The following is a 14,160-nucleotide window of genomic DNA, read 5'->3' as shown; positions in this document are numbered from 1 at the left end:
GCTGTAATCCTGTGTTTTGTTCTGTGGCTCAGCAAGCTGGGGTATTAGAGAAATGCAGCAGCAGCCTCTTCCCCAGAGGTTGAGGGCATCGTGTCTCTACAGGCAGAGTGCATGATCTTGCTGGAGTACCCACCATCTGCCTGCCTACAGCTCCTGGGAGCAGGAGCATTTTATTTCGCTGTTGAAACATATTATGTAAGCACACATATTTTTCACAATCTAATTTTGCACAATGCACAGTGTCTCTTTTGGTCATTTGCATTTTCCAGCAGTGCTAATTAAATCAGTACAAGGGGACTCAGCTAACCAACCGAGACTGTCCCAGAATATAACAGCCTCTTCATGCGCTGAGCAGCTGGTTCAGTGCTCCAAGACCAAGTGCTGTCTTTCATGCTGAAGTACCATTCTACACAAAAGGTACTTTTGATGGCATAAAGACATTGCTCTATTGCCTATACATACAGTAATTTTGAGGTGTTTATTGAGTGGCATTACAAGGACTTCAATTTTTTTGTTTTAAAAAATCAGTCCTATTTTTGTAGGTTTTTAAGAACAGGCTAATTTGAAGCTATGTGTTTGCATACTGGGGATCTACTATTTTTGTCTGACACAGAGACATGGGCTCATGCAGTCTGGCTGTGCCTAGAAGTGAAGAACAGTGTTGCAATGCTTACAAAACTCTGTCATCAGTAAGTACCTGGTAATTGTTTGCTTTGTCATCTACAAATCTCTACATTGTATTTTGTGGTTATTTATTTGCTTTCATTTCATCCTTCTAGCTTCTCTCTGAGACAAGTTGGAAGATGTTCCTTGCCATATGTGTAAAAAAGAGTGACTGTAGGAATTGTATCCTCAGTGGGAGTGATTCAGAGGTAGAAGCAGTGAGTCTGCCCTGCCACATTGCAGCAGCCAGAGCACCCAGACTTTGATGATTCTTTTTTGCCTTGACAACATGTTTCTCAGAGACAGATCACCAAACATAATGAGCCAGAGTGTGATCCAGAGCAATAGTTCTCCAGTGTGAAATATTCTGGTACCTGGAGCTGAGTGCTTTTATGACAAATACTGTTATATTTAATTAACACCTAAGTAGGGTGTTAATTCCCTTTCAGTGGAATTAACAGTATGGTCTTGTACAGCTCTAAATATTATGTCTACTGCTAGTCTAGTTATTTCTTGTTTGTTTGGTTTTTAAGCCTAATAATGATCTGTTCCACTAATAGAGCAGAATTCATTCCAGGCAACCTCAGGCACTCCACAGTCTTCACTGTCTTCTGTCTTGACTGAAATGCAGGTTTCTTGGTGTGTAGCACGTATCACCACTTCAGTGTTACCCTGCAAGGGCTAAACAGTGCATCCACTGGTCCAGTGGCCTCTCAACACACCGAGGCACTCACCTGCACTTGGCTTGGAGAGAGAAGTGCCACCTGCTGTTTCCAGCATGACTCGTTTTGGTTTTGTGTGCTGAGAAATTTTTTGACTGTCCTGGTTAATCTGTGTGATAACTGCAAGGTGGTACCACTGTGGGCTGAGAGCTGAGAGGAACATCCCAGACAAATGAAATAGAGAGGGCTGTGACACTTACTGGTGCTGAGTATTGTGTGGTTTATAAAACTGGAGAATACCTACTCAGCCTCAGGCTTATTTGCATGTTTTGTGTTGCCCTAATTTCCCATTGCCGAAAAATAGCTGTAAAGCATCTCCTCTTCTAATTTTTCTCAGTGTTTTACTCTTTTTTTGACTAGATATGAATGCCATGACACTTGATTCTGGAAAACAGCATTTTCAGGGAAGGAAACACATTTGATAACATATATGCAATTCAGTCTCAGACATTATCGATAATTTTGTGAACTCTGAAAAATTCAGATTATCTATTGCAAAATTGAGTTTACAATTGACAAGTTTCTTGAGTACAAAGTCTGCAAAATGCTGTTGTGCTATTTATCAGAAAGCAATTAAGTAATATATTCTGGTAGTGATTTTTCATGGTACATTATGAGGTCAGACTGAGATGCTACAAAGACTTTAAAAAACTGGGCTGCCATGATTCAGATACCAACCTAAATCATATTTTTAAGCTATTATTGGAACTCATACAATGGTAACCTCTGTGAGCTTGCTTCCCTCATAAATTGTGTATTACTGGGATTCTTTTACCCAGATTAATTTTTCTTTTTACTAAGTGTCAGCGAATAATTCACAGCCTATTAATATGGCAATATTATTTCCAGAAGTAAGGAAAATAAGTCTCTATCTCAAGCAATTAAAATTGGGCAGCTATGATTTAAGTAAAATACCTTTCAAATAATTCAAGTCTGGTAAAATTATGCCACTATTCCAATTCAGGCTTTCATATTTTATTTAAATACATGTCAGACCTCAAAGTTCCATCACAGTTGTCTTTCACAAAGAAGATAAAATGAAAAGAGTGTTAGAGAAAAAGAATATTTGTGTCCCTAGAAGATGAACAGTTGTACTGATATATTAATAGAAAAAGAGTATTAAACAGAATAATAACTTTTCCATTAAATGTGAGCAGCAATTTCTGTCTAGTTTTGCAAGGAGCTGGCTTCAGCCATTGCAAAGCAAGGACAGGAGGATGTTTGTCCACTGGAAGAGAAATTTGAACATATAAATTCTGCTTTTGCTTGAATAGTAAAACTTGTAACAGAATCTCCTTGGAGACTGACATTTAGCTCCCAGCACCAGGTTTTAGGGGCAGGTGGCCCAGAAGGGAGCTCAGAGGGGACTGCAGGGGCTCTGGATGTGGACAGCAGAGGTGGCTTTTGGTACAAGTAAGATGTGTGTGCCTGCTTCCTGAGGAATATTGTCTGAGCAGGCCCTTCTTCCAGGTGTTCTGGGCATTCACCAGCTGATCCCAAGAGAGGTTGCAGGGTTTCCGTGCTGAGTGACTCACCCTTAAAGCACTGAGAATTACTGATGCACTGAGGCATTATTTGTACCCAGCCACAATGAAGGAGGCTCCCATTATCACCATTATTGTGTATCACAGATTAATGCTGCATTTTTCAGAGAAGTCAATTTGTCTCTTTTTGTCTAATGAGCATGTCAGTAAGCAGCACATGGGTGTTTTTTTGTTTTCCAAGTATACACATGAAAAAATATTTTGCTACAGTTTGATTAAAAATAAAATTCTTGCATCTTTATTACTTTTTCTTTTCCTCATTATCTAAATTTGTCTGTTAGACATTTGTGACTAATGTAGATTTTCCCAGAATACAAAACATCTTCCTGGAAATTTATCCAACTCAAATGACAATATAAATGTTTTTCTGGAGCTAAAAACAGCCTTAGTAGTCTGTTGAAATGTTTTTAGTATGTTTCATTTAGTCTTTGGTTAAACTTACTCTGTGAGTTTTCATCTTTATGTGCCATTAGTTTTCAAAGAGGCTTTGTCTTTATAAGAATACCAAAAGATGTATTATTTCCCTTTTCCAACTGACTTCTTGAAGTCACTTTCTAGAACTTTCCTTGGGAGCTGTATCTGAGAGCTCGGTTACATAACAAACATTGGCATTAGCGAGTTTCATACTCTCTTGTGACACCCTTTGACCAAGAGATTTCTGTGAGTGGGAGCATCTGAATGCCAGGTAGTATTTGACTGCTAGTAACGACTTCTGTAAATATGGACAAATTTCAAGAGAAAACTGCCTGTGCAAATATTGCTGGCTTCTATATGGCTGCACAGGATGAGTGTGGTTTTTGACATTCTCATTTTATAAATAAATGTATAATCTCTTAAAATTTTGTGTTTGTCAAAGACATCTGTAAAGATAATTATTTGCCTTGCAGCAAGTCTTGTAGGAACTATATCAGTCTTTTAAATATCTCAGTAGCACTCATTAATGTTTGTGTGTAAGTTATCAATCCAATCATTGATAAACTGGAAGCATCTACAAACATCTGGTTTATAATTAGCTTTAGTGAATTTACTAAACTAGAGTAAAAGGCAGTTCATTTCCGGACAGGCTTTGTAGAGAACAGCCGCATCACTTTATTTATGCACCTATTGACTGGAACACCAAATAAAAGATGGGTATTCTAAAAGCAAAGTGCCCCAAACTGTCCTCTCAGTTACAGGAATGACAGCTGGACTTTTTTTTACCAGACAGTTAAATCATGGCATTTCCCAGAAACTTCAATCTAGAACTGTGCTGAGCAGTACCTTAACTGAAGAGAACAAACCAAAGTACCTCTAAATAGCAAAATGGTTTTACTGGGTAAATGTCCACTTTTTGAATTTAACTGGAGGTAACTTTGAGATTAGAAAGTCCATGTTGCATGCTGCTAGCAGGCTTTGGAAGGTGCTGCAGCTGGCTTTGCACTGGAAGACTGTTTCTGTAGCTGTCAGAGACTGAAATATTATAGTTTATGACTTAAACATTTTCATGAAGGACTTTCAAAACTGTATTACAAAAGCTGCAGAGAAGACTACCACATGCTGGATGGGGCTCTGAGAGGCCCTGGACCATCGCTGATGAAGATAAGATAAAGTGACTCAGGTCTGGGCTGGGGGAGAAGAAAACATTCCCAAAGCACAGGCTTAACACCTCAGGATTGGAGACCACAGCCCCAGGGCTATCAGCTGCCAGGCTCGAACAGACCCTCCACCAAAGGGTGGGGGGAGAGAGGCTTTGGGTGTGTGTTGGAAAGCCCGTCCCCCAATGTGCAGAGGAGCCCAGCTGAGGGGCCCCTTCACCCGAGGAGAAGCTGCATCCACACGAAGGACAGAGGGGCTGACAAGGCCCATCAAAGGCCCCCCAACAGAGGGGTCCCCAGACCCTGCACCAGAGCACCAGAGATGATGCAGCAGACCCTCAGTGTTGCAAGGGACAGTGTCAAGCCAGCCCCTGCAAGGGAGACACGTGGGCGTTCCCACCTGGCCCACAGCGTGTATTAATCCACAGGATTCTGTACTCTTGGCATGTGGCGACATGGCGTGGCCATGGCCACAGGACCACGGGGGGCCCTCACCACGAGCAGACCAGATGGAGGGGAGCACCGAGACGTCCTTGGGACCCTCGGATGGGTGATTGCTTCCATCTAACCCCTGTCACCTCTCCCTGTTCCCCCACCCCCCACACACACTTCTTTCTCTCTTTTCTTTCTTTTTCTTTCTTTTTCTTTCTTTCTTTCTTTCTTTTCTTTCTTTCTTTCTTTCTTTCTTTCTTTCTTTCTTTCTTTCTTTCTTTCTTTCTTTCTTTCTTTTTCTTTCTTTCTCTCTTTCTTTCTTTTTTTCTTTCTTTCTCTCTTTCTTTCTTTCTTTCTTTTTTTCTTTCTTTCTCTCTCTCTTTCTTTCTTTCTTTCTTTCTTTCTTTCTTTCTTTCTCTGTGCCTCTTTTACTATTAAATAAAATACATCAATTTTTTCACACCAACATCTAACCTCATTTGGTTTCAATCTCGTTTTTGGGTATATTTTGAACCTTCAGGTTCTTTCCAGCTTATACACAGACTTAATATTCTTTGCTCTTCTGGGTTTAAACCAGATCATAACAGTAGCCACGAGGAGTGGGGCTCTATATTGTAATAAAAGCCAAAGTTCAGTAACCTGAGGTAAAGTACAAAATGCAGATGTGTTTGGCTCTGTTGATTCTCCTGCTGACGCAGCCTCTCTGTATCATTACAAACCACCTTTTTGCTTCCAGCACAGTGCACACTCATGTCTTCACATTTCCAACAGAGGCTTGAGGCTAGCCACAAGAACTAAGAAAATAAATCCAGGGCATTATATGCTTTCACAGTGTTCCTAGAATCAGTCTTCCCCTGTGGTGTTGGTCTCATTTGTGGCTGCTCCAGGGTATCCTGTTTATCTGGTCCTCAGACTACCACAGAAGGTACAACAAAGGCAGGTGTAACACAGTGGTGAATTTAACCTGGGGTGTCCTTAGGCAGCGAGGACTCCTCTATCCCCAGCAACAAAGTGAAAACTTTCTCCACTGTGAAGATCAGTGAGTGTGCAAACCTCAGCCTGTCTCTTGGTCTGAGGAGAGCAGGTGGAATATATCGTCTGCAGAGATTAGGGAATTACATATTTGTAAAGAGACATACATCCAAATATGGATTCCCATAATGGAGAAAATCATTAATTGGCTAGAACTTATTGCAGGTTTTTTAATACAGTCTGTGTGTAGTGCAATCCCCATGCAATTTAACCTGTAAGTTCTACAATCCTGTATTTTAAAATCTTGAATTTAAAATGCTAGGAGGAAGAAATAAGAGGATAAACCTAAGAATGCAAGTCTAAGTGTTATAAATATGATACATGTGTATGATATATAATATAAAAGATCGATAAGCAAAAAGGTTAGTAATATAATCCATACCCAAAGAGAAAGACCACAAAATAGCAGGCTATGAAAGAGAAGGCCATGTCCCATCAATAAATTAGGTCTTAAAATGTTTTTCATCGTATACAGCACATAGAAAAACACCAAGATCTAATTTTTTCCAAAGCCTTTAGTCTTGAAATTTGTTTAGATCTCCATGATCTCCATGATCATCCATCATGGAATAGAATTTATTGGAGTAGCCCCAAATATGAGAGAAATTAATTTTCTCCTTGAGGAGTCTAATTTTCTTGCATACTTCCCTCTTGGTTCTCCATCACACTTTATCATGCCACACATTCCACAGTCATGCTCATAGATCATGGTTCACCCCTAATGGTTTGAGACTTTGCAGATAAGTCAGATGGCAGACTTGGCTGAAGGTAGTGGTGAAAGGCAGGCAGAAGTGCAAAAATGATGCACAGTTTAATCTAGAGATAGAAAGGCTTTAAAAATAAAATGTGTAATCTTCAGCCGATGACTGGGAGTGTAATACATGCTTCATATAATTTGCTAAAGTTTTGTTTTACTGTTATGGTGATTACATATTTTTCATGGAAACCTGAAGGAATATCCCTTGTTGAAGATGCCCATTATACCATGACTATTGAAATGCCAACACTCATCTTTATATTACTCTGATATATAGGTTTGTTGAAAATAATTTCCCTTAAATAATAGGCTTAGCTATAGGCTGTATTTTAATAATGAATCCTTATAAAATCCAACCAAGAGTTTTCCTATTACTTGGAATTTTCATATTCTCTCTTAAAAGTGATTTTTCTGGTTAACTGTTAAAGAAACTATTAAAGTAAATCATCTTATACTGGCTCATAAGTTTTAAATGCCTGAGATTTTTATTAATCAAGTACTAAAATAAGATATATTTCATTGGTTTGAAAAGTACCATTCATACTACAAAGAGAAGGAATTCATATGAGTAGTGGTAATCATAATTTTTTCTTTAATGAAGGCTTTCTTAAGGATTTTTTTTTGACGTTTGTTACAGTAAAATATCACTGAACTTGTGGGAGGGCAAAAGGAATTGTGGTGCTCTTCTTCTGAGAGGATCATCTGAGGAAAAATCCTGGGGATACAGCAGGAAATTTTGTTTTATGCTTAAAATCTTTAGGGTGTGATATAGAGGGAGTGTTTAGGAGCCATGGCTGACATGGGCTTTCTCACAGCTGTGTGGTCTGTCCCTCACTGCTGCTCAAACTTGCATTGCTGATTTTTGTGCATCAGCCTAAAGTTGTGTGGGTCTGGAGAACAGGACAGGAAGAGGGAAATTGTAGGTCATCTCACATTAGGTTGTATATAACAGAATGAAAAATGATAGAGATGTTTAAAGTGGTCATGGTGTCACTAAAATTACTGGAATGACTAAGAGGGGTTCCGTAGGGTAATTTCAGGTATTCTGGATTCTTACTGAACCATTTAAAAAGACATTAGGAAATGAGCAATTAGACCATATACACAGCTTTTTACCTGTGATGACTATGATTTTCTTGATAGATCACCGAGAGAGTCACAAAACAAATATTGTTGCACTCGCCTTCCTGGGTAAAAGACTTTTTTATCTCATTGGTAGAGAAAAGAACTAATTCATCCAATATTCCTGATATAGCTGATTTAAAAAATTTAGGTCATGATTTAGAGTACTTACACAAAGGTCAATTAGATTATCTGTGAATGATGAAGGATAAATTAATCTAGCAGGCACCAAATTGCATGTACTCTACCGAAGAGGTGCAGAAGAGACTTGAGCTGTTGTCAGATGTCCTTGGACCCACCCCATGGTGTGGATATAAAGTTCCAAATACCACCTGAATAAATACTTTGGATAACACTCTCCAGTAGAGTAGTCCTGCTGAAGCTGGTGAAAGCCAGGTCATTCAAGGCATTTGATTTTGCCACATACATGGCTTGTGTTTACAGTCAGAAGTGGAAGCTTGCTGAAAACAAAGGGAGAGCCAACCTGGTTCAAGCAGGGCAGTAGAAGAGAGGGGGTAGTTTATACTGAAAGTTTATGATCTTGTCTGCTTTCACAGAGTAACGATACTGAGGTATTTCCTTTACTTTCCCCTGATGCAGATCATGTAGAGATGCAAATATAGATCTAAAGTCTTGCTTGCTCGTAGATATTTCTAACCAGGAGTATTTATAGAAGCCAGGGAGACTGAAGTCTTTTAAATTTTACTCCCAGAAAATAAAATATCTAAGGCAAATTATTCTCAGATAAGATGCAATTGATTTTATTTTTACTGTTAAAAAGACCCAAATAATTCACCGCACCACATTTTGGGAAGTCAATTCAATGAAAGATTATTATACAAGATGAGCAAATACTAATGGGTGAATTCTCAGAAGTGTTTGTTGAAAATTTACAGCAATAAAAATGTGTTAATGGTAAAGCAAATTATTTAGAGCTGCCATTGCAGGAACAACAAGAGGGATGTTCATGTTTACAAGTAGTTCTCCATGGAAAATATAATGCAAGTGTAGACTCCAGCTGGAGCATCGGTGTGTTACCAAATAGGAAGTTACAAAATAACTGTTACAATATTTAAGACTAGAGAACATTATAAACCTTTATCCCTGCCATTTTCTTGGAAATAGCAATTATCTTCAGGTTTGAATCTTCTAATGAGCTACAAACTATTCAATACTCTTTTATCTGCATGTTCTTTATTGTACTTCTTTTCTGATTGGACTTTGCTACTAGATTTTATAAAGACAAGCAAACATGAGAGAAATTTACTAGAACACTGTAAAAAGATACACTTTGCTCATGAAATTCATAAGTATAACATGCAAACAGAGAGTTTTTAGTTCATCCAAGTGCATCTTGTTTTATAATGTCTGGAATCAACTTCCGTCATGGTTACGAGTTTGCCATCAGGATTGATAGCTGTACCTAAGCGGCACATAAATTATGCAAGAGATCATTACTGGAAGTATTTCATTCACATCCAGTGTTTCTCAGCTAGTGAGGCAAAGGGCTTCATTGGAGTGAAATGAAACTGAAACAGGGCACAGGCCTCAAGCCAGCAAAAAAAAGACAAACCAAAACCATAAAAGCACTGCACGGCTGCAAGCCAGTGAATGCTCCATCATGCAGTTGTCAGCCTCCTCCTGTGGCAGTGGCCAAAGAACCCTTTAAATTTAAATCTCTGGGTTGGATACCTAAAGCTTGAGCTGTATAATACCTCTGACACAAACAGTGCTTCCTGCTGCTGTCACATGCAGTGAGTGGGATGTGGCCTGGGGGAGCTCCTTCCCTCTGAGCTCCAGCTCCTGAGCCACAGGGCAGCGCTGGGGGATTTGCGGAATGGCGCGATGGGTACCGGTGGTCCCTGAGCATCATCCCGAACTCCTCCACTGTGGGCAGCCTGGGAATAAGGGAAAAGAAGGGGGTTAGGTTCATGTCAGGAATTTTTCAACATCTCAGTAATTTTCAATGTTCTACGAAAAGAGACAATAAAGGGAAGTTGAATGATACAGAAACCAAGTCAGTCACTTCTCTAACTGGGCTGGATAGGACCATTAAAAAGCAGTTACTGGCTGTAAAAATGCTTTCTCCCTGTTTTTTTCTATGAACTTACTGTCAATGTTGGTTCTTCTTTCCCTTCAAAGTAAACCAAATGATAACATTTTCTGTCTCTTATTTTCAGCCTTTTGGAGGACATAATCCTATTATTATTACTCATGTTATTCTTGATTTAGATAGTCTGTAACACAAACTGTAATTCACTGCTGCTGAATCAAGGCTGGTTTACATATTTGCAATTCACTATAGTTTTCTTGCAAAAAGTCTTATGGATCCATAACTGCACATGCAAGATGTTGTTCTGATTGTACTTTAAAAGGATCAGGCTGCTCCAAAGCTCAGGTACTATAAATACCACAAAAGCATGTCTGGAGTCAATATGCTTTTAAAGAGCATCAGGTAAAACTACAGAACTTTTTACGGGAGAAAAGCAGAAGAATGGCAATTGAATGGATGAACTAAAAATACTGCATCTGTTTTTCAGGGCTCTAGAACTATTTTATTTTTTTACAATTTCCAGGAGGAAAAATTCACTGTTATGCCAGATTCAACAAAAAAAAAAAAAAAAGATAGCTTGTGCCCAAAGAATTGAAAAACATCAATTAGTTCAAAAAACAGAATGACTTTTGAAGAAGAAATTTTTTGATTGTACATATGTTGTCTGTATTTAATATGACTGCTCTTTAAAATTGACTAATCTCTACAGTATATACTCAGATATTATGCAAAAAATTATACTGTTTCCACTGTGTTTGGAAGCTGCTAAGTTTTATTTCCTCTGCACCATGGTTTTATTTCTGTTTATTTCTGTTAGAAACTTGCTTTTGAATTGTATGTAACAAATACAAGGCTGTAGGCATCTCCTCTTGTAAATACACATTTTTACATCCAGTTTGGAATATGCAATTTGCCAAAAATATCAGATGACTCTTTTTATGAAGTCCTTAGGAGGTTTTAGTGCATTCATTACACACGGTGAACTAAATGAACTAAATGGCTGTGTTTGAAGCAGCAGGCTGTAAATAAAAAATGCACTTTGAGGGTCAGAAATCTGTGTAGGTTCCTAAACTTACTTATGTTATAAGTTGAATGATTCGGGTTTGTGTCAGTGGGCAGGCTACAGCTGTTGTTCTCAAGATGGCATTTTCTCAGGCTGCCAAAAAGCATCTGCATCACTGGGCATGTTCCATATATTAGAGCAAGAAGAGCAAGAGCTGCAGGACCTTTACTCTCTGCAGCTGATCAAAAAGGACAGCAGACTCAGAGAATTTTCTTCAGCCTCCTTGGAAATCTCACAAGAAATTAGAAGTAAGGATGGTCTGGTCTGCAGACTGCACCTATTGCAAGAAACAGGGTAGTGGTACAAAGTAGTAGACAAAGTAGAACTTGGGGATCTTGGAAGAAAGAGATCCATCTGGAAGTTCTCAGCCTCAGGAAACCGGGCATACAGGTATTTTTTTGTGTCTGTTATGGGCTGGGGTGCTATTTTCCCCCTTCTTTTGATTATGAAAGTTTGCTAGGTTTTTGCCTTTAGCTAAAGAAGAGAGGAATTATTTATAAGCTTTTTATAAGCCTGGAACAAAAGGTTTTGAAGTTACTGACAAAGAGCAGCAATAATAAGATTATGGACCTGTAATAGGCAGATAAATAGGAATAGCTGTAAGGAGAAATATATTTTCATTTATAACCATTTGTGCTCTGCAGTGACTTTCAAATAATTAGGTACAAATGTTATATGCTCCTATTTACAGGAAAATCTTTATATAGTCTAAGTCAATAAGACTTTTGGCAGAAGGTTCAATAGCAAATGCCATTTGAAAAAATGTCATCAGGTTGAATGTGTGAAGCAACAAGTTAGGGATCTATCTACTTTGCAATTTTTCATCTTGGGAATATATGTCAGAACTCAATAGTAATGATTTTTTATATTTTTCCTATGTCAGAATTTCAGAGAGGGAAGAAATTGAGTTATTTATAGATTTCTCCATAATTATAAATGTGATCCATATTCAAGGTTAAAAGAAATGGGGAGGAACTATATTGGGAAATGCTTTTAATCATGTCGGATCAGATTTATAGATATAGATTTCAGAGTGGAATATGATACACCAGCCAGTGGCTAAACAGTAGTTTCAATTGTTTTGTCCTAAAGTTATAGTAAAAGTGGCAAGTACAAGGTTTTTTACTCAATGTTTTCCACATTTGCACTGCTTTGCTGAGATGTTGTAATTGATGCCTTTTCCTGCTCTTAAAATCAAGAGTCAAACATGGTTAGAAGGCGAAAAGGGATTTTACCTTGGTATTTATTTTAAGGATCCTTAGGTGCACATGTCCAGGTCATATGCATTGAAATGCACCCCGCCGAATATGCCCCCCCCCCCAAAAAAGATCTGGTCTAACATTATAGGTTTTACTAATTAGCATATCTATCAAAGATTCCCCAATGAGAGGCTCGAGTGAGACCCCCCTCCCCAAGGAGCCTTCCCCTGGATGGTTCTATCTTGGTTTACAGAATGTGTTCTGGAGAGGACCTTGGGGTCTGGGGCACACTGATCCCTAGCTACAAAGCTCCTAAAATGTTTAGTCTCTCAGCTTGACAAACAAGTCCAAGAATGTAGGCAAAAAGCACTAAGAATACAGAATTTGTAAAAAGGTATAACAGGGGTATAAAAGAAAAGGCAAAAATCTTGATGGCATCATAATGACCTTTCTTGGTGGTGGAAATAAAATATGAACCCTTGTTTGTGATAGTGTCTCTTTCAATTGTGAGTTCTATCAGAAATAAATAAAACATTATATAGCATTTATATGATCACTAAGTAGAGCCACATTTCATAATGGTTACACATGTACTAAAAGCACTGAACACTGCAGAGAGATTTTGAACCAAGATTTTTGGTTTAATATGAAGTGGGAAATTGATACAAGGTCATAGGAAACATAATACCTAATACTTTATTATTTAGATACAAATGTAGGTAGTTGTATAATAACAATATGTTCAAGTTTTGTGCATAAAAAATATTGACAGCTCTGTCTATAATCCTATATGTATTTTCTGAACTGTACAGATTTAAACAATTATTTGTCATTAACTGGTTTTAGTCTTTACTATTATCAGTAGTAAAAAATACTGTACCAACCACATGCTTTAACCAAAAAGCTCTTTGTGATTTTGTCCTCCGTTGTGACAGAAACATAAAGGAAAATGAGTCACAAAGACTTCACAAGTGATTCACTGCTTCCATCAAAGCAATATAATTTTAAATTGTACTTTTATTTGTCTTTTCTGTGACAGGAGGCATTGTTGATAAGGACCTTCGTCACTACCTCAATCTACGGTTCCAGAAAGGTTCGGTGGACCATGAGCTCCAGCAGATCATAAGAGACAATCTCTATCTCCGCACAGTGCCATGTAAGTAGGGTGGAGATGGACAAACCTGGCTTTTTAGTGGCAATAGACTGAGTGAGTGCTGCTGAGGCCCTTTGCAATGCATGAAGAGGTGGTCTGTGGATAAAGCAGACTTCCTGTAAATAGATCTGTGGCTTGGTTCAAGTCTTCCATGTTACTGCTGAGAAATTTAACTGTGTTTGAATTCACTAGTATTTTCATGGTGTTTTCAAAGTTGTAATTTCATAAAGTCTGGCTCTAGAATGATAATCTTATTTCTTCTGTAGTTTTAGAAAGCACAAATTTAAAGAGGAAAAAACCCAGTTTTCTGGGGTGGTTCAGTGGATGTCCAACAGAGAGAGTTTGATCTGCCTTGTGTTTCACATATCCATTATGTAATAATACCATTGGATTTAGAATGCAATAGGGCAACAGAAGAATGTATAGACTAGATTTTGTTTGAATGCAACAGGCATGGCAATGAAAGTTTGTACAGTCTTGAATATGTGTTTGTTGCCACATAAGTCAATATTCAAAATATTTGAAAACCTCTAAAATAATTTTTGTTGTATTGAGAGTATCCACCTATTTCTGCAGTAGACATGAAATTAAGGAGAGTCACGCAAGCCATGTCCGACTGTCGGGGCCGTGCCTTTCAGAACAGATCTACTTGGCTGACAGACAATATATCATTTAAAATGGACTGAAGTTCCATTATTCTTCATTCATAAAATAATTGCTTATCAGACATAAAATGGGTCTTCTGGTTTTGGCAAAAAAGGGGTGCACTTTTGAATTTACAGGCTTGACACTGGCATGATAGGCAGAGGAAGGTATACTGAGTAAGTGGCTGTGCTATTTGTATGG

General features: G+C 38.3%; 1 protein-coding gene across 12 annotated transcripts in view; it reads left to right on the top strand.

The window, feature by feature from the left end:
• Positions 1–14,160, top strand: part of MAGI2 (membrane associated guanylate kinase, WW and PDZ domain containing 2) — a 727,751-nt gene that overhangs the window by 205,179 nt on the left and 508,412 nt on the right. For 11 of the 12 annotated variants that reach the window (XM_048300656.1, XM_048300645.1, XM_048300648.1 and 8 more), the window contains exon 2: positions 13,201–13,317. In XM_048300656.1, coding sequence (XP_048156613.1) covers positions 13,201–13,317 — 117 coding nt within the window. Of the gene's footprint in view, positions 1–11,285; positions 11,353–13,200; positions 13,318–14,160 lie in introns of those variants that run through there. The other variant, XM_048300655.1, reaches the window with a different exon arrangement.

The sequence above is a fragment of the Corvus hawaiiensis genome, chromosome 4, assembly GCF_020740725.1.
Source record: "Corvus hawaiiensis isolate bCorHaw1 chromosome 4, bCorHaw1.pri.cur, whole genome shotgun sequence".
NCBI classification, from domain to species: domain Eukaryota; kingdom Metazoa; phylum Chordata; class Aves; order Passeriformes; family Corvidae; genus Corvus; species Corvus hawaiiensis.
The sequence above is the reverse complement of the archived record's forward strand: the minus strand, read 5'-3'. Positions and strand labels throughout refer to the sequence as shown.